The following is a 20,504-nucleotide window of genomic DNA, read 5'->3' on the forward strand; positions in this document are numbered from 1 at the left end:
TCTGTTGTCTTTCCGTGAAAAAAGTCATACCCAGGTGGCCTCTGACCCATGGGCAGTGAGGCGTCTCCTGCTCTAAGGTGCTATTTCCCTTGTTGCACAGGGACTCTAATCGTGTTTATTGTAGAAAAAGGAAGACGCTTTCACCACTTCCCCAGGAAGTTTTCCTCAGCGTTCTCTGGCTCACCCAGAGAATGGCAGCAAGTTGGGAGCTGCTGCATTTATTTCTTCACTGGGAGCGTTTATCCCTCTTGGGTCCCCATCATTCTTCTTAGATTTGATATGATCAAAGCCGCCACTTCAGTCTTTTACTAACCAGGCATCTTAGAACCTCATTTAGAATTCTCAGAAGCCAAAAGCCAGTGAGGTAAAGTGAAAAGGACAGATGTGTCACTTTCTGGGAAACTCCAGAGTGCCATTATCACCTTTAATGGGGTGTTTTGTAGAAAGAATGCAGCCCGTGCTTTTACTGTGTCCTCTTGTTTCTTGGTAACCTTCAGGGAAGATGATAGTTTAGGAAGCGTCCCTCTTACCTGTGCAGCTTACGGGTGGGGCGTTACTTCCTATTTACTTCTCGGGACCAGCAGGTGCCCAGGTTCTCTCACTGTCCCCCTTCCCGCACCGCACCCCTCACCTCCCTTGGGCACAGGGGACCAAAGATTTGCTTTTGACAAATAGCATTACTAGCATGACAAAATATTTAATGGATGAAATATTCATTGATTTGTTGGTTAAACCTTGAGATGAGTTTGCATCATACAGTCATGAGGTTTAACAAGACTTTTAAGGACTGAGACTGTTCTGTTCTCTATCATTACTGCCGTTGTTTGGAGCAGAGCCCCTTCATCTGAATAGTGACCAAAGGATGGGACCTCCTGTTTTTAATGGTCACGTGTTAGAAAGAAAAAGAGGCAGAGAACTCTGGACCTCAAGTTCGAAAGTCTTCTCCCAGGAAGATGTGTGTGTGGCGTGGAGCTATGGCATCTGAGCCAGACCCAGGCACTGTCAGGCCCTGGCTGTCATTTGTCATTTGTCTCAGTCAGAACATGTAACTATGAGCCTGCATATTCTCACATGTGAAGTGAGAGTTGGTGATAATTGGTGATAATGTCAATAGGATTTTGTGGGAATCAAGAATACTAAATGGTTATAGATGTATATAGATATATATGAAAAGGCAAAGTATCTGGAACATGGTATGTGTTCAATCATAAATAGCAGATCAAACTCCCTATAATTTTTACTATAACTCAGATATTCCTCGAGCAATCTTTTATGTTTTCACTTTAAAAATCATGTCTCCAGGATGATGCATGATGTCAAATATTTGCTTTAATTATAATGCAATTCAATTTTCATGCAGTGAGAGGTTTATTGTACTGTCTGTGCTTGTGAATGATGCCTTACAGGCAGTAATAATAACGGTGCTGGCATAAGCAGCGGCCCCCCGCTGTCTCACGAATGAGACAGAACCCACCGGAGCTCTGATGCCCTTCTTGACTCTCCCCAGTCAAATCCTCTCTCTCCTCTCGTTCTTTGTAGGTGTACCACACTTACTCCTAGAATATGTATATATTCTCTGGCTTTGTGTGCTTTCATGCTTCATCTGAAAGGAATCATACTGCGTGCATGCTGTCCATGCAGACGCAGGCGGTATTCCTTTCTGTCTCAATGCTGTGGGTTTGAGGTACAGCCACGGTGACGAGTGAGCCACAGTGTGCCCCTTTTCAGTGCCTTAGAGTATTCCAGCGGGTGTGCGCTGTACGTCCTGCCTTCTGCTGATGGGTGTTTGACATCTTTTCTAGGTTTCATTTATGATGTTTTAATTTATTCTGTGCCATTCTGCATGTGGTCACTATTAATATTCCTGTGGTAGATGGAGCTATATAAAAGAGGTGTGTTTACAGGTAAAAAAATAGTACAAGCTTGGACGTTTCTTAAGATTCAACGCAGTTGGTGCATCTCCGCAAGATCATATGTGGGGAATACACATAGGTGTGGCAGAAATGTTAGTTTGTAATGTACATACATGCATATTCATCTTTCAAAATGACACCTAATTTTGTTATGAAGACACTGTACCAATTTGTCCTCACTACTTACCATTGTCCCATCTCCTATCAACCCTCGATGGAGGCTTTTTATTTTGGTGGGTGTGAAGTGTGGTTTTAATTTGCATTTCTGTGACTACCAATGAAATGAAGCATCTTTTCCTATGGGCATTGGGCATTTTTGTGTCTTCTAGACAAAAATGTGAAAGTGGTTTTGGAACTGGCCAGTGGGTAGAGGTACGTGCTGGGAAGAGCCTAGGTATCCTCAGAGGACCTACGGGCAGAAATATGATCCCCCGTTAAAGGGGGTCATGCTGAGGGCTCAGGAGGAAAAGGAGAGCTGCAGAGAGATGTCTGTCACCTTGGAGGAGACACATGGGCATGCACAGAATGTTGGTAGAAGAAATACGAGTGTTGAAGGGCGGTAGGCTGAGATCTCAGATGGAAATGAGGACCATGTTACTGTCACCTGGAGGAAAGGCGTACAGTGGCAAAGAACTTGGCTGAATTGTGTTCTAGTCTTTTGTGGAGGGTAGTGCTTGTGAGAGGTGAAGTGGGATATTTAGCTGAGGGGATTTCTGAGTAAAGTATTGAAGGCATGGTCGGGTTTCTCCTTGCTGCTTACAGCAAAATGGGAAAGGAGAGAAATGCACTGAAGAAGGAATTGTTAAACAAAAGGAATCGGCACATGAAGATCTGGAACTTTCTCTTCCCATCCATATTGCAAAAATGAGAAAGCCTGTCTGGAGAGAACAGCAAGGCTGTGGCTGGACGAGGACTTGCTGAAGAGGTCACACAGGTGACTCAGGGATCCAATCGACAACTCCCACAGAAACCGGGAATAGAGGTTCCATTATCTGGGGAAGAGCCGCGGAGGACCCTCTCGTCTGGTGGCTGCCCTCCCCCACCACCCTGCACCGAATTCCACTGAAAGCCAACAAAGATTTGAGAACTCACGTGAACAGAAACACTACCAGTACAGACTAAACAGACACTGGGTGAAATGAAGGCAGGCTGTTGGACTATTGCGATTCTATGGGGTGAGCTGTTAGAGCTATCTGGGTTCCAACATGTTATTTTTTTAAGTAAAGGGAAGAAGGACCCTACAGGCAATTCAGAGGTCTGTGGGTCTGCCACTGCCACTGCCACCGTGGCCTGGTGAAGGTGGCTCTCTTCTCAGTTACAGAGAACGGGGCCACCTCCCTGATTTCAGCAGGCCAAGCCACTGTGGCTGCATCCAGGGCCAAGGGGGCAGGACAGCCACTCTCATGGGCTCGGCGGAAGGCAGGACCCCCCTGGTGGGCACAGAAGACAGAGCACGGAGCCAAAGAGGATAATTCTTCGACCTTAAAATTGAGTAGAATTTGCTCCGTTTTCAGACCTGCCCGAGACCCAGTACCCCTTCCTTCTTTCTAATTCCTCCCATCTAGACTGGGAGTGTCTGGCCAATGCTGTCCCACCTGTTGTCTTTTGGAAACGGGTAACTTCTTGTCTGGTTTCCCAGGCTCACAACTGGAAAAGAATTTTCTTGGAATGAGTCAGAGCTCCAGTCTCGCCTATGCTTAATTTAGATGATATTTAGATGAGATTTTGGACTTCGAGCTGATGCTGGAATAGGTTAAGACTTCTGTGGCTGTTGGTATGGGGCGAGTGTATTTTGCACATGAAAAGGGTGTAAATTTGGGGGGGGGTCCAAAGTGTGGAGTGCCATGGACTGAGTCGGGTCACTCCCAATGCATTTGTTGAAGTCCTAACCCCCACACTTCAGATTGCAACATTATCTGGAGATAGGGTATATAAAGAGTCATTTCCGTTAAAATGAGGTCCTGAGGGTTGACCCGAATCCAATATGACTGATACTGTTATAGGGACAGATTTAGACACAGACATGCACAGAGAGAAGATGAGGAGAAGATGGCCATCTATAAGCCAAGGACGCAGGCCTCAGAAGAAACCAGTTCTGCCAGCGTCTTCATCTCAGACTTCTGGCCTCCAGAGCTGTGAGAAAATAAATCCCCGTTGTTCGAGCCACCTCGTCTGCGGTGCTGTTATTATAACCCTGGCAAACCAGTACAGCCTCCCGCAGGCTGATAGCCCGCTGCCTAGATTAATGTAGCTTCACAGTGAAGGACTCAGTATTGAGCAGAGGTGGTGAGAGTAGCCGTTCTCTCCTTCCCTCTGATGGTGGGGTAAAACATCCAGTCTCTTATCATTAAGGACAAGGTTAACTATAGGTTTTCTTGTTTCTGTTTTCCCTGAAAATAACCTGTGCACAGTTGAGGAAGCGCCTTTCTACTGCACGTTTGCAGAGGTTTCTATCATGAGTCAGTACTGAACTCGGTCAGATGCTTTTTCTGCATCTGCTGGAATGATTATAGGATTCCCCCCTTGTATTCCTTCTATGTGCTGACTTACACTGATTGACTTTGGGATGCTGAACCAACCTTGCATCACTTGGTCATGATAGATAATAATTCTTCTGAAATCTCGCTGGATGCGTTGCACAGGTATTTTGCTGAGGATGTTCCCATTTGTGTTTATGGGGGTCTTTGTTTCCAGTTCTGGGAGATTTGCTAGAATTATTTATTGATTTCCTCCCTGGGTGCAGCCATTTATTAAAAATGATTTTTAGACCTATAGTTCCCCATAATTATGAGGTAGGCACTGCTGTGAGGTGTTTCTTTGAAATCCTTTCTTTTCTACCACTGAAAAATGACAAAATAAGACTATTTTAGTATTTTTTCCCTTTTGCAGAAAAGAACTTATTGATTTCTAGTTTCTATTTTATAGTTACATGCTGAAAAGTTCAAGGATATAAAGTGTGTATAGGATTTTTTTTGAAGTATTGTAATTTATTTTGCAATCACGTATACTACTTTGAGTTTAAAACTTCAAACCATAGAAATTGAGAACTTCTGGGTATTGTCTCTTGGTGTTTTATGGAAACCCACACTAGGCCTCACGCACTGTTCATTTTGTTGAAGATAATAACTCATTTATTTCCAATTTAAGACGTAGGGCGAATGCAACTGGCAGCCTTGCTGAAGTCGTCTGTGTTTGCTGACACTGTATTTCATTTCATCTCAGAACAAAATTGGTTGACTTTATCGTCCCTAGTTTGTGTCTTGCCCTCAATCCGTGGCCTCTCCTTGATTTCTCAGGTCTTGGTTCACCGTCCGTGTTTGGCACTAAATCATGGGGAGGAAGCTGGACCTGTCCGGGCTGTCTGGTGATGAAACCAAGCATGTTCTCCAGGTGGTTCAGCGGGACTTCAATCTTCGGAAGAAAGAGGAAGAGCGACTAAGGTGAGGTGCTTCTACAGCCTTCTGGGGCGCAGTGAGCCCTCTGTGGATAAGTGAAAATGGGTTTCCCAAGAAGGTTCCTCGCTGCTAGCTCTGAGTTCAGAAGCCTTCGTGTCCCTTTGCAGAAAGGCTTTCCAGCTTCGAGGCTGAGCATCACCAAGTCTGCTAAGAACTGTGACTGTTCGCCCTCCCAGTCAAGGCTTTGTCTGGGTGGCCCACACTGTCGAGTGTTGGCTGTAGACTGGGTGGGGTCTGTGATGGCAGGGGCTGCTTGGAGCTCTGTTCTGGCTGTAGCTTTCCTGTTGGCAGGCACTCCTGAAAAATGACTAGTGTCCCGTGAACCATTCTTGGGAGAATGACACCCATACCTAGACAGTCATCTGCCAGAATCCCCTCCCATAGCACAGGAAAGGGGCTCTGAAGGCCTGGTAGGAAAGTGACATCAGGTTGGAATAGGATCAGCTGGCCCAGCCCCGCCCTCCTCATTTTAGGGACGAAGAAACTGAGGCCCAGAGGACTGGGGTCTTCTGACTCCTCTACAGCTGGTGGGTCCTTGTGGGATGTTCTTGAAAGTCCTCTCGCTGCTCAGTGGGGCAGAGTGAAGGAGTCAGAGCGAAAGAAACAAGGCCACATGGTGGACCTCACATGCTAGAACCAGGGGGCACGTCGGTATTAGCTGCCGCCGTCCTTATATCTGTTCTCCCTCCAGATGCCATGGCTTTGTCACAGCACTGTCCCCCTTCTCAGCCACAGAGTTCCAATCCCAGTCTTTTTTTTTTTTAATTTTTCAATTATAGTCGACATGCAACATTATGTCAGTTTCAGGTGTACAACACAGTGATTAGTCATTTTTGTAACTCGTGAAGGGATCACAAACCTCAGACTTTGCCAGGCCTTTCCTGACGTGGTTCCATGCAGGGCAGGGCTGGGCCCCATGGGTTCGGCCTCCCGGCCGTCTCTCCGACCCCCGTCCCAGGCCAGCTGTCATCGCTCTTCCAAGGTCCTTGCAGGAATCTTCCCTGTGGCCCTCCAGCCTGTACTCTGGCACCGCTCCCCCAAAGAGCCTGTCCGCCCCGGGGATGTGCCACTGCTCAGCTCGAGGCCCACCTGTTCCCACTCTGTTACAATCGATACAGCGAGTTTTCCTTTTCCATTTCCTTGGGCTACCCTGGACTTCCTGTTTCTCTGAGATATTACCTCCTATACTAGATTGTAAGCCATGCTAGTGTAACCATCTTTATTCCCATCATGTTTTTTTCTTCCATATTGTAAAGACTTAACATAGGGAGGGGCAAAGTAGGTTTACACTTGTGAGTCTGCAAAACACAGACTTTATTCTTGTAGTATTATTTATTCTTGTGTTATATAGTTTTCCATACAACTGTAAAACTGCTTTTGCCCACCCCTGTATGTGCCTGTGCTTGTTAGATGGAAGACAAGAAGTCTGTTAATTAAATAATTGGTTTGAAAACCATGTGCCAGGCACTGTTCTGTCTGTTGGGTGTGTAACTGCGAGCAAAACCAGGCTTTGCCCCTGGAGTTTATATCCAGAGCCATGCTGACCACACTGCAGCCGAGAGCCAGGGGGCAGCTGCTGGGCATTTGGGCTGTGGCGCGTCTGAATTCAGATGCACTGCGGGTGTAGCAGATTTCAAAACTTGAGTACAAAAAAGGTCAAATATCTCATGAATAATGTTTCCGTTGATTGCAACACCAATATTTTAGATATAGGAGGTTAGAGAAAACCATTAATGTTATTTTTTTCTTTTTAAAATTTTTTTTTAGTATGGCTATTAGAAAATGTAAGTTGAGAATTTTTGAGCTCAAGAGTGACATGATCTGACATCAGTCTTAGGGGGTCACTCTGGCTGCTCTGTGGGGACATAATTACAGGAAGGCGGGGAGGTGGTGGAGAGGCCGGTTAGGAAGCCCGGGTGAGTGTCCTGCTGTGGGACCTCCGAGGCCTGTGTTGAGACACGGCATCATGACTAAGAGGGAGCCTGGCCCCTAAGACGTGGGTGGAGGAGAGTTGCTGATGGCCAGCAGGGGCCTCTGTGTGAGAAAGAAGCAAACCTTCATTGGGTGACGTCACTCAGACCTGGGGGGTTACGTGCTATGGCCGGAGAGCCTGGTGTTGCTTTGGCTAATGCAGTTTGTGAGGCTAAAAGGAACTCAAGTATTCGTGCCTCCCCCCTCAACTTGGCAGCTGAAGAAGCCAGCTCAGGGGGTGGCCCGGCAGTCCAGGCTGCCGATGCCAGGGTGGCCAGTCTTCTTCTGCCCTCTGGCCCCTTGGGTAGTAGAAGACACCTGTGGAAAGATCTTCAGTTTCTACTAGAATCAGAGTTTATACCCTATGATCTTGTATTTCAGACACGTTTACAAAAAGTGGTTTTTTACAGGACTGTTAATTACATGGTAGTCTGATGTTCAGAGGGAGTCTTGGTGGCATTTAATGGGATAGCCACAGACTTGAAAAGTTCTCACTTACCATATGCTTGCAAGACGCTAGTTAGCATCTGGATAACGTCCAAAGGTTTGCCGCCACTCTCGTGGCCTTGGCGAGCGGGGGCAGCAGGGATGATGTTTGAAGGACTGGTTTCCTGCAGCTGCGACTGGCCATTAATTGTCAGCGTTTGCCGAACTGACAGCGTGCTCATGCCTGCCAAGGGCTGCTGGGCCCAGGTGAGGCCAGGCCAAGGGGAAGGAAGGGAGGGCCAGGGTGGCAGAATGACAGAGAGGCGGAGAACTTCCTGCCTGGTTTTTTTCCCTGGGAGAGGCCAGGCCACCACGGTCCTCAGCCGCAGTGTGTCAACTCCTTTGCCTGGGTAAGGGGGGGAACAAGATGTACTTGGAGACCTATTTCTGCTGCTGTAGTGGCTTCAGTGACTCACTTGCTGATGTGGCCTGTGTGTGTGGGCGGGGGGGCAGTCTTCCACCATCAAGGGTTGTCTCGATGTGGTAAGGAAGTAGATAAGGCCTGCCAGGGAGTGTGGAAAGACTGCTGCAGAAATACTGTGTGTGTCTCGTCTGCAGAAAGTCCTTTGAGGATTCACCACCTTTTTTTTTTTTTTTTAAGTAGAAAGGACACATTTCCTTTTAAATGAATTAAAATTATATTACAAGAACTTCATTTTTCAAGAAGTTTCCTTTTCAGAAAACAAAATGCTTTTGTACTCAGAGTTCTTTGTTTGAACAGTTAAATTGATCTAACAAATTAACAAATATTCCTGGTTATCTTCGTCCTGGAAGCTGGAAATCACACTGCCTGGTCTTTGCTCGGTTGGAACCAATATACCCTACGGCCAGTGGAGTAGCTGAGTGTGCACAGCGCACATCTGGGCCTCGGGCCTCTTGAGATGCTGCCCAGTTAATGCACCTGCTGTCTTGGGGCGGCAATGCCTTGAGGCAGGAGCTCCTTGCTCCGCACTGGCTGAGCAGAGTCGCTGGCCAGTCCCCTGGCTGCCCTGACTTAGCAGAGCCCAGAGCAGCATTTTACGGTGAAGTGGAGGGTCTGCCACTGCTCTGTGTGACAGTCACTTTGTGATGGGAAAGGACCAGTAGGAGTCAGAATTGGGGGATGCTGGGTGAGAACCTGGACATTGTGAGGGGCTGGAGAGGGGCCCTCTGAACTGGGGAGGAGTGTAGGGTGCAGAGTATCAATCCCAAATCTACAGGGGATCTCACAAGATTTTTTAAAATCTCCTTTTTATTTATTATATTTATTAACAATGAAAAGGTTGAGTATATTAAATCTAAGCCGTTGGGTATCCATTCATTTGCTCTGGAATCGTATACTGAATGTCAGGAGCCTCCTGGGCAAATGTGAGGAGTGGGGGAGGGGGAAGGGCTCACCAGTTTAATAAGGGCCTCAATCCATGAGGAAGGGCCCAGAAGGGCAGCTAAGCCAGATACGAATGATTAGGATGCTGTAGAGAGTGAGAGATAAAAAACATTAAGGCAAACCCGTGGAAATACTTTCCTCTCAGAGGTGGGAGGCAGGAAGGAAGGCTTCCTGAAGGAGGGCACATGGGATGTGGTCCTTGAAAGACAGACAGGATGTTGTAAGTGGACTGATAGGAAGCTCTGGGCAGCAGGGAGCATCTGGACCAAGGAATAAGGGTGGAAGACCGGACGTGTTTTCTCAACCCCAGATCAGGGCCCGTGGGGGGGGGGCAGGGGAGGAAGAGACTACTTTGCCACGCTGCTGGTTGTGTTGAATAGAGTGCAGTGTTCCAGGAATATCACCTCTTTGTATTCCCAGCAGCCCTGGGGCGGGGGAGGGTATGAAAAAACTATTGTCGCCTGTGTCCAGAATGGGGATATTAATAACTTGCTCTGGCTTCATGTCGTGAGAGGTACATTCACACCCAGGCAGTGGTGCCCATAGCCGGGGCCAGTAACGGGGAGAGCGCACAATTCCTGGTGCTGAAAACTGGAGCCCCCAGGCTTCATGCGGCAGAGGGGGTAAAAGGGGGCCCTTTAGGAAATCCGGCACCTGGCCTTGCAGAAACCTGGCGTGCGTGCAGGGACGGGGAAGTAAAGTCAGGACATGGGGAGGAGGTCGTTGGGTGTTACATCAGTCATCTGCAAACGTGTCCCCGAGCACCTTAAACGTGGCCTGCCCAAACCGAGATGTAGTCTGAGAGTAAAATACACTCTGGATTTCTAAGCTCTAGAATGAAAGAAGAATGTAAAGTCTCTTAGTAATTGATTTTAATATCGAAAACACCTTGGAATGTATCTAAATAACATTTCAAATAAAATATATAATTTAAACTAATTGTACCTGCTTTAAAAAAAGTTTTGCAAATGTGACTACTAGCAAACTTTATATATATATGTATGTATATATGTGTGTATCTATCTATCTATCTATCTATCTATCTATCTATCTATATGGCTCACAGTATAATATCGCTGTCCAATATTTCTATCAGACAGCGCTGGTTTAGAATACCAGGTTAGGCAGTTTGGAATTTATAGTGGCAAAAAGTAAGATTTCTTCTTCAATTTTGTTGGGAGCTAGTCCTTTTTAAATGTGGTTTTGAGGTACCAGAAGGATCCAGCTGACGTCTTAGTCACCTACTCATGTATTGGCCCTTGCCATACCCAGTATCGTCATCTCGGTCACATGCAGGTGGTCTGAGACTCCTGCGCCAGGACTGGCTTTACTACGGAGTTCGGAGAGGACAGCACAGGGCCCTCGGGCCACACTCACCGTGGAGACTCTGCCTCTCAGGACAGAATCAACCGTTTGATATTTCACCAAAGTTAATGGTTGATCAAGAATGTCTTGGCCTTTGAGTAATAAGTGACTTTAGAATGATCTCATATTTATCATTTTTATCATGTCGGTGGCACTGTACGTGGGTAAGTTATCACCTATTTGTCTGTGGGGGGGTCTGCCTTTACAAATGGCCAAGACAGTTTAAGGCTACCAATGTGTGTTGACGTAGAAAAATAGGGGCTCATGTATGATTCTCTTTACTTTGAAATCTGCAGCCCTTCAAAGATGTATAGTCACTAATTTGCAGATTCTGGATTCTGGATACATTCTCCCCATAATCCAATATGTTTTAATAACAATTTTCTCCTAGGTTGCTTTTGTGACTCCAGGTTCCTGATCTTATTTACTTTTCCACTGCAAATGTCAGAGGTTCAACTCTGCTGGGCTCTGATAAAGCTTTCGTGGCACTGATTCTTGGCAAGACCTTCATCTCTCAGACCTCTGGCTGCAGACAGCATTTCTTTGACATGAGGTGTGTGTAGAACTCAAGTCTCGAAAGAGACTGAAGAGGGAAGTCTGTAGAGCTGTTATAAAAGTAGCTTTGTTCAACCACAGTAACTGAGGCACGAAGAAAATCATTTGGCCAGAAGCGAATCCGAAACACAGAGTGAGGAGCACAGATGGACAGTGTGGAATCAGAGTTTCACTCTCTTCCTTGCTGTGCTGTTGGAAGGACAACTTCCTTGTCCCCATGGACTTCAGTTTGTGGAAGTGGGTCCCTGCCTCTGTTGGACCCCAGAAGACATCGGGCCCTTCTCCTGGTCCAGTCTGTAAGCCGATACCTTCATACAGAAATTCACCAGCAGCCTCTCTGATTCTCAGGGTGACTTATAATAAGCCCTGTCACCCAGAGGGGAGAGCTTAGAGATTCCTTTTTAGGAAACCATACTGAGGCCTTGGGTCCCCAGAAAAGCTGGGCTCCTTGTATGACCCGAGTCCCAGGTCTCTGTGGTTCCCTTGCCCTTTCTGGCCCAACTTAAACAGGCTTCCATCTGCACCAGCAATTAACGCACGTGGGTCAAGCCCCCTTCCCTGGCTGATTCTTATCCCTACGCCGAAGCACTCGGCTCCTGGGCGTCTAGCTGCATTTGGGGTTTCTACGTATGCCAGCCTGGTAGGTTGGCAGGGTCTCTGGCTCTGACCACTCCCGGAGCTAGACCTGGAATGGCGCGTCTCCTTGTCCTGTGCCAGGCACCCCCAGTAGGTGAGCATGTAGTCAGCTCTTGCAGCTGAGCCAGTGACCCTGGTCGTCTCCCACCTTACAATGCATGCCTTGCCTTTTACGTCTCCTAGGCTGACCGCCTCACAGCCACCAGGCCACCACGACCTGTTCCCTGTCTGACATAGGACGTGCTGGGCTATGACTTGGCCTCATTCAGTAGCAGGAACGTACCTGGGGCCTGGGCGTCCTCACTTCCCAGGCTGCTCCTGGCTCCTGGCGAGAGGGCCATGGTTTTGCGTTGCTCTCCAAACCCTATCTTAGGACCCCCCACCCACCCCTGACCCACCGCCCTCCTCAGCAGCACAGGAGCCTACCTGAGTGCTCGTGCCAGATACGCACCTGCCCGGAACCAAGGCGCAGGCCAGACGACTGCTGGCTGTGGCTTGTCTCCTTCCCTGAGCCGCATCTCCAAGCCCTGAGAGGAAGTGGCTGGCACCAGAGACCCGATTTCCCCAGGCCCTGGACTTTGGCCACCTGGCCCTGCCCTGCCCCTCTGCCACTTCCCTTCCCACCTACTCCCACTTCCCCTCCTGGGCCTGCTCCCCTGGCATCAGGTTTATATAACCGGTTGAGTCCAGAACCAGACCCGAGAAGCTTCTGTTGCTGCAAGAGCACAGTTTTGTGTGGTCCTGAAGCTGGTGCAGTGGCCTCTGCTGTCTGTTTGCTTTGGGGTTACGTGTGGAGACAGGGGGAGAGGGGCAGAAAGAGAGAGGGGCTATACAATTCACTGTTGATGGTGTTTCCCATCCTCCGCTCTCCACGCCGTGTTTATTCATTTTCCATGAACCCCAGAGCACAGGCACAGCGCTGGTATTTAAGGCCAGACCCTGCACTGCTTGTCTTGCTGAAAATGCAAGAACTAAAGGGTTTCTTGGTGACGGTTTGTTTTGTAGCCAGAGAATCCTCACCTGGTGTGTGACCTTGGGCGTGTTCCTTCATCTTTCTGTGCCTCCGCTTTCCCCGCCTACCCCACCCCCTTCCACCCCTGTACATCGAAGCTGACAAACGTGAGGGGAGCGTGGCAAGGGGTAAATGAATTTGTAGGTGAACAGTCCTGAGGACAATCCTGGGACACAGTGAGGACTCGTGCAAACTCAGGGTCTGTTCCCAGCCTTCTCTTGGCCGGATTATTAGGTCCATAAATTAAATAAAGCAACCTTTAAGTATCTCTATCTGTTTGGTAAATTGAAGCCGTTTTGTGGTTTGGCTTTTCCTACGGCCAGCTACTTCCCCATTTCTTTTGTTATTAGAGAATTCTCCACAGGCAGATAGAAATGCGAGGGTTTGTTTGACGGCGGATGTTTACTTAGCTGGACCTTCGGGGTCTTGCTTCATTTTGTGTGTTCGCTTCTGTGCTGACCCGCTGTGACCAGAGGACAATGAGCTGCCGGGATGTTTATTCCTTAGAACCGGAATCCCTGTTGCCTTTTACTTGCAGAGGTTGCTTTGTGCATTCTTGTCTTTGTCTGCGTACTTTGCACAGGGACTGCACCATGGCTTCTTTCCTCCGCGATTGTATCAACAGAGACCAAGTACGTTGCCCCTCAGTACTCGCCGGTTTCCGAACTCGTCAACCCCTGTCCTCATCGCATTTTGACGAGAAAACGATGTTTCAGCACTTGGTGCTGGCTGGGGACTCCTCACACTTGCTGGAACTTGGCTGGTGCCACGATGCTGCCCCATGAGAGAAAATGCCCCCTCACTCCTCGCTCGCTCAGTACTCGTCAGTTGCAGCACTCACCACAAGTTCCAGAACGAATTAACAACGAGGACCGAGGTGCCACCGCATTTCTATACTAGTAGAAAATGGGTCAGGAGTCAAATGCAGGGTGCGTTTCTGGATAGTGCCGGACAGGGTGTAGGCAGTTGGCGTGACCGTCAGCTGTCAAGGACTCGGAGATGCTGGGGCACAAGGCAATAAGGGGTCTTGTAAATCACAGGTCTTGGATGCTCAGGGAACAGCGAAGTTGAAAAATAAAGCATATTCATGAACTGAGTAATTGTCAGAATCCAGCCCAGCAGTTCTGAGGGGCGTAGGGTCCTTCCTCGCCTTCAGGGAGAAGCAGATCAGGAAGTTGGGGAAGTAGTTCTGTAGGGAGACCAGGCAGACCTGGGGGCCAGGTGTCCTTGGCTTGTGTCTCCACATGGGACTTTCTTCCCAGCGTTACTCAGGGAATGTGTATGCTTCCCCCAGTCCCACGTCATAGGAAAAATAAGTAGAGACGCCCCCAAAATAGAGGAAAGTATTATAGTTTTCTTGTGAGAAATAATGCTTAATAATCAATGAAGAGGCTTTACTGGTTGGAAGGGATCCCATGATGTCAAACAAAAGCAAGAATAGCAAGTGCTGACACCTGGAGTTGACAGCGAGGGTCCACATTTTAGGGGCAGAACAGGGCAGATGGGAGAGGAGCAGCCATGGTCTAACCAGTCATTCTGTTCTCTGTCGCTCTTTCCATGTTTGAAGTGTGTGCTGGTGGCTCCAGCGGCTGCTAATCTAAGTCATATTTGCAAATAAAATAATATTAACAAGTACAAAGGCATGCGACACTTTATACAGCTCCTATGAGTGATGTTTCAAGATGTAATAAAGCTTGAAGACAAAGTAAGTTTTTAACTTGGGAGTTTCAACATGTATGTCTGTGTATTGCCGAGAGATCCAGATATTATGCTATTCGGAGACTCCCAACTAACATTCAGTCTCATTTTTCAGTGTTTGAATATTTGGGACAGGCGTGTTCTTTGTAAATACTACAAAGCTGAGTACTTCTTTCTTTGTTAAACACATTTTTAGACGTACCTAATAATAAGTAAAGAGTATAAAGAATTTTGGAAGTTTTTAAAGACACTTATGATTCTGAGATTTCCCAAGAATCCCCAGAATTCCCAGGGATCCCGTCTGTGGGGAATTCGGAAGCACTAGCGTTGGCTGCCGTCCCTCCAGAGGAGGGTCCACAGAGCAGCAACAGGGGATTTGTGGCGCTGGACAGAGACAGGAATGACAGAGGCCCACTGCGGGCCAGCTGGGTGGCTCAGCTGTTTGCTTACAGCCAGGGAGCTCTGGGTGTCCAGGAAGCGAACATGACAGGGTAGGATGCTCCGAAAGTCCTCAGATATGAGGCCTCTCTAGACGCTCGTGGTGGCCTGCTGAACACACAGTCAGGTGTTTCGCACTGAAACTCAATGAGGTGGGAAGCTCCAGAAAGAGAGAAAGACCTGGAAGGCAGACCCGGTGTCTATAGCATGTGGAAATATGCTTCTGTCAGAACAAACCAGGGCTCTGCACCCCCGGCCCAAATGAAAGGGTGCTCAGGGCCGGGAGCTCGTGGTTCTGGGCTCTTCCAACCTGGCAGACCCCGCCCAGGGCTCTAAGCACCCTCTTGGACACACACGAGTTACACTTAGGTTTTAAATGTGTATGCATGTGCATATACGTGTGTGTGCATGTTGGTTCCTCTAAAGTGAAGTAGCTGTCAAGGTGCTTCAGACGGTTTTCAAGGTTGTCATTCTCTGGGTCCTGAACCCCAAAACCCGCCTACTTGACTTTGTGGTCTAGAATAGCTTAGTGCTTTATGGACTTGGTCTAATTTAGTCTTCATGTTAATTGTGTGAGATACGCATTACAATCCCCGGTTTACAGCTAAGGGAACAGAGCTCAGTGGGGGGAAGTCACCGACCCAAAGTCATCCAGCCCTGGGGCCGAGCTGATGTTCAGACTACTCATGCCTTAGCACTTGACCTCCATCCTCCAGTCCAGGTTGAATCATTTGGTGCTTCTAGCCTTTGGATCCCAGACTTTAGAGCTGGAAAGGCCTTCAAGAGACCGTGGGTGGCCTGTCCTTCGCCTCCCCGCAGGCGGGTTGTCTTTATCCTCATGTGCGAGATGAGCTGTCTGAGTGCTTTTTGGGCGCCTTGCAAAGTGGCCAAAGAGTAAAATGTAAAAGAGAATCTAGAACCTTATAGTTTCTTCTGTCAAACCCTGCAGCTCTTTTCTTGGTTTTTGCCATTAAGAATGGACAGTTTAGCTTCAGGGATCAGCGGGTCATTCGAAAAGGTCTATGCAGACCAGACCTGTCCTTGGCTCCTGCCCTGTATTCGTCAGCTCACTGCTCAGTGTGATTTGCTATGGCTGCGATTCAGGGCCCCCATGGCGAGGACGCCTCTTTCAGCCACTATCTGTATTTATCTATCATCTATCTATCTATCTATTGTCATGCTACCTTCTTTTGTTATTGTATGTCTTCCATTACCATCTGGTCCCCTTATAACTCTCTCCCCCCCGCTGTAACTCCCACCACACTGCTGCCCACGTCCATGAGTCCTTTTTCCTTTCTGCTCAGTCCCTCCACCCGCTAACCTCCCTGCCCCTCAGCTGTCATCCGCTCTCTTATCTGTGAGTCTGTCTCTATTTTGCTTGTTAGTTCAGTGTGTTCATCAGCCACTTTATTGAAAATCAGGTGCGTGAATCCGGCCGCTTCCCTAGTAACAGTCTGACTCTAGGGTGTTCATTTTCCAAAGACGGGAAGAGCTGCCTTCAGCATACCTGGGGCAAGATACTTGCTGGGAAAATAACGAGGGTGTTCCTGATGACTGCTATGTGATTCTTAATGAAAGGTCATCCTCTTTTCTGTCAAGTCAGGGTCTTTGACATTTGTTTCTGCACCACGGTTTCTAAGGCAGAGACCCCGTGCATTTGGCTCATGTCCGCTGTCTCCCCACTTTTAAAAAGAAGAAAGGGGTGGGCATTACCAGACGGCTTCTCTGTGGCAGGGTCCCCTGAGCAGCCTCAGGCTGGGCGGGGCCTCCAAACTGGGGCTCAGACTCACTCCTGTGCTTTATCCTCAGGCAAAGCTGGTTCCTGCAACGTGAGCTGCCTGGAGCTTACAGATCCAGGGCCTCTAGCCAATCAGAGGAATTGGAATTTGTCCTATAGCAGCAGGGTGGCCTCTCTCTGGGCCTGGACTTCATTGGGTGAGCCCAAATTTAAAGGAAGCTAATGAAAGGGGCTCAAGTAAGAGCTGCAAAGTGACTTGGGGCCTAAAAGATAGGATTTCAGGAGAAAAAAGAGCAACAGCTGATGATGATAGGTTAAAGTGCTGACTTTAATGTTCGTAACACTAGTAAATTTTGTTTAGTGGTGCTCAGAGAACTTTTAGTTTCCCTGAATGATAACAGGGGGAGAATTAACCTCATTGTATATAAAGGAAACAAAAAAAAGAGCTTTGGGAGGAGAAAGAGGAGTGATTTAGAACTATAAAGACAGAAATCATAGGTAGAATTGCAAAGGGAGGGAGAGAATGGGGTTCCCATGAAGGGGAGGGGAGAGTTAAGGATGACCGTCTGGAGAAGCAGGTGCGGGCCAGCTGTGGTCTCCATGCCCCGGAGATGCAGGGAGGCTGGCCATCTGCCTTGAAAGCGAACACACCTGTGCAACTAGCGTCCAGATTAAGAAGCGGGATGTAAGCAGCTTCCAGAAGCCACTCTGTGCCCCCTTCTTGTCGCCAGTCCTCCGAGACAAGGCCAGTCTCGACTTCTAGTGGCTCCACCAGTTTTGCCTAATTGGGAACAAGTAGACTCATACAGTAATGTCCTCTTTTGAGTTCGGTTTCTCTTGTTCAATATTGTTTATGAGATTCACCCACATGTTACATGTCATTATAGGTTATGTATTGTTCTTGCTCTATAATAGTTAATGGATTGATCCATCACACATCCAGCATTTCTGTTAGGTGCGTACCAGGGAGTGGGTTTCTGGGTCATAGACAGACATGGATTAGCCAGAGCAGATACTGCCAAATAGCTTTCCTAAGCTAAGCAGCTGTACTACTTTCTACTCTCACCAGCAGCGTATGAGAGTTCTGATGATCCCGTATCAGCACCGACACTTGGTATTTTCTGTCTTAATGTTAGCTTTTCTAATGATCCTCGGGGGCTAACACAACAGATGGGTAAGCTGAGGCACGGAGAGGTGCCCAGCATCCTGTTGCTTACAAGTGGCCAAGCTGGAGTTTGAACCCTCACAACCTGGCTCCAGGGTCTGTGCCCCTCCCGGCACGGATCCTCCCTTCCTCCTCGGAGATGCTCATCTCCTGAGCAATGCCCCACGCTGGTCTGCCCCCGGGCAGCCATGGCGCTGGTAGCTCAGCCAGCCTCTGTGGCTCCCCACATCAAATATTTTAACAAAATCTCATATTATCACCCTTTCCATTGTTGAGCCAGTTTAAAAATGTAATTTCTGGACCTAGGAAAGCTGCAGGCTGCCTTGAAAATCTCACTTTGACTTCAGATTTCAACTCGAAATCCCGTAAATGAATTTCCTAACGAGCCACAAAATCAGCTCACTTTGGGTTCATCTCTGTCTCCTCTGACCAGCCTCCGAGGCAAGAGGCCAGTTCCATCAGACGGGAGGAAAAGAGCAGCCAGCTCACAGCAGAGCCTTCCAGCAGGGACACGGCCAGCGTGGGTACCATTCTAGCTCCATCCAGTCCCTCCTGCCGATGCTCATGGCATGTGCAGCTATGTGGGGAAAGGGGCAAGGAGTGGTTAAAAAAATAAAGCAATATCAAAAATATGATCACTGCGATTGCATCCCATAAAGCACACACAGACCTGAACACGTGTGTGAAAAGCAGGAAGAAAAAGCTAGAGGTTCAGGGATTCCTTTTTCTCCACATCCTTGCCACACATATTATTTGTACACTTTTTGACGATAGCCCTTCTGACTAGTGTGAGGTAGTATTTCCTCATGGTTTTGATTTGCATTTCCCTGATGATTATGGATGTTAAGTGTCTTTTCATGTGGCAAAGGGGAGGGAGCGGAGGGTGGGCACAATAAGTGGAGGGGGAGATAGTCCGTAATTCTGCAATGAGTGATTGGTGGCAGGGGATTGTTAGAATCAGTGGTGCAGTCATATTGTCAGAGGTAAAAATGTCAGCTCCCCGCACTGTACGGTCAAAACTAATACAGCTAATATCATATTGTACGCAAACTATACTTAAATTTTACAGAGAAAAAAAGGCTAATAGTGATTTCCTAGGTTGTAGGATATTGCATGGGTTTATAGTTTCTTGTATTTTGCAGAATTTCTGCAAATTGCTTATATTGGTTTTATCAAGAAAAATCCAAATGTATAATTTTTCTTTTATGTTTTGCTATTTGGGAAAGTAACTTAGAATTGTAATCATTTTGAACACATGGAATTTATTATGTTTAAAAACCCCAGGACCACAGCGTAATGATGAATGGCGAGGTCGTGCGAGGAGGTGAGTAACAGCTCACAGCCCATGTCACACTGAGGGAACACGTCCCACTAACCCATTCTGAAAGTAGAACGAAGACGGATGTAACCTCTTTGAGTGTACAATATATATGTATCAATAGGTGTGTGTATGTGCATTAATACACACATGTACACTCAGACCGACTATGCACACATGTATGTGCATATGTTATTTATCAGTTTATCCTAATTCTTATTAGTCCGCCCCCTTCATAAGATACATAGGAGTTGCTGAAGAATTGGCAAGTAAGCCATGTATAATAATAGATAGATGTTAAACAGCCATTACAATGTATATGTTAAAGTACACATTTTTATGTGTGTATTTTTTAAACAGAGTTGAGTCAGATGTACATAAATCTTCATGGAAGTACACAGAATGATATCACCGATTATTTTGGTGATTCTATTGTGAATTGTTTTCCTTTATTGTACCTGCAAAATTCTTATGATGCATATACGCTAGTGTTTACCTAAAAAGCTGTAAGATTCTTGTTAAAGTTTGAAAGTTTCACGTGCCCCTCATGAGGTTGCGGAGGAGAAAAAGGCAGCGTGGTACAAACAGACTACTGACCTTTACTTCCCAAAGGATCACCAAACTGTGTCATTCAGGACACAGCTCTCTTTGTCTTCAAGCAGATACTATAGAAAAAGAATTTCGCATGTTGTACTAGATCCTTTGTGATGATGAGAACCTGCCCTTGGCTTTGTTCTCTTTTCAGTGGTATGTTTTCTCTTCTATCAGGTTTATAGATTATTAGTCCCCACTTCTTTACTTGTCTTGACAGATAGTAAGTTCATGATTTTTTTCAGTGACATGTGATTTCTTCTGGTGCTCAAATGTTCCAGTGTACTTGGATGGACAGACACCTCCCACTGGGTACATTTACATATTTATCAGACCAAGCAATGGCCCAAACATGTTAGAAAGCAAATAGGTATTATTTCATGTGTTCAAATTCATTTCTTTAAAACATGCTTTCTGATTATAAATATGCAAAATATAAAAAACTATGAAAAGCACAAAGAAGTTTAAAGAGCATAAAAATTACACATAATTACACAACCTCAGAAAAAAACCACTGTAAATACAGTGGTGAGTTGCCTTTTAGATGTTTAGCCTTTACGGTCAGTTCCTATCGTCAGTGGTGGTTACGGGGCTGTGTACCGTGTAGTGCCGTGCTCTGGGGGAAAGTTTGGGAGCAGCGCAGACAGGATTCTGCCCCTTTACTAACTAGCTAACTAGCTGGGCGTGTGTGTGTGTGTGTGTGTGTTGGGAGGTACACGAGAAGCAGTGCAAAGCAAAGCAGGTGAGAAATATTTTGGCAGTTCAGTGTGAGAAGTATTGTTGTGGGGGGAATGTAG

At 47.2% G+C, this 20,504-nt stretch overlaps 1 protein-coding gene across 2 annotated transcripts in view; it reads left to right on the plus strand.

The window, feature by feature from the left end:
• Nucleotides 1-20,504, plus strand: part of MYRIP (myosin VIIA and Rab interacting protein) — a 196,616-nt gene that overhangs the window by 18,862 nt on the left and 157,250 nt on the right. For both annotated transcript variants that reach the window (XM_037148349.2, XM_037148348.2), the window contains exon 2: nucleotides 5,210-5,353. In XM_037148349.2, the coding sequence (XP_037004244.2) occupies nucleotides 5,244-5,353 (110 nt within the window). In that variant the 5' untranslated portion in view covers nucleotides 5,210-5,243. The remainder of the gene's footprint in view (nucleotides 1-5,209; nucleotides 5,354-20,504) is intronic.

The sequence above is a fragment of the Artibeus jamaicensis genome, unplaced genomic scaffold (assembly GCF_021234435.1).
Source record: "Artibeus jamaicensis isolate MK-2021 breed Jamaican fruit bat unplaced genomic scaffold, CSHL_Jam_final contig_519, whole genome shotgun sequence".
NCBI classification, from domain to species: Eukaryota; Metazoa; Chordata; class Mammalia; order Chiroptera; family Phyllostomidae; genus Artibeus; species Artibeus jamaicensis.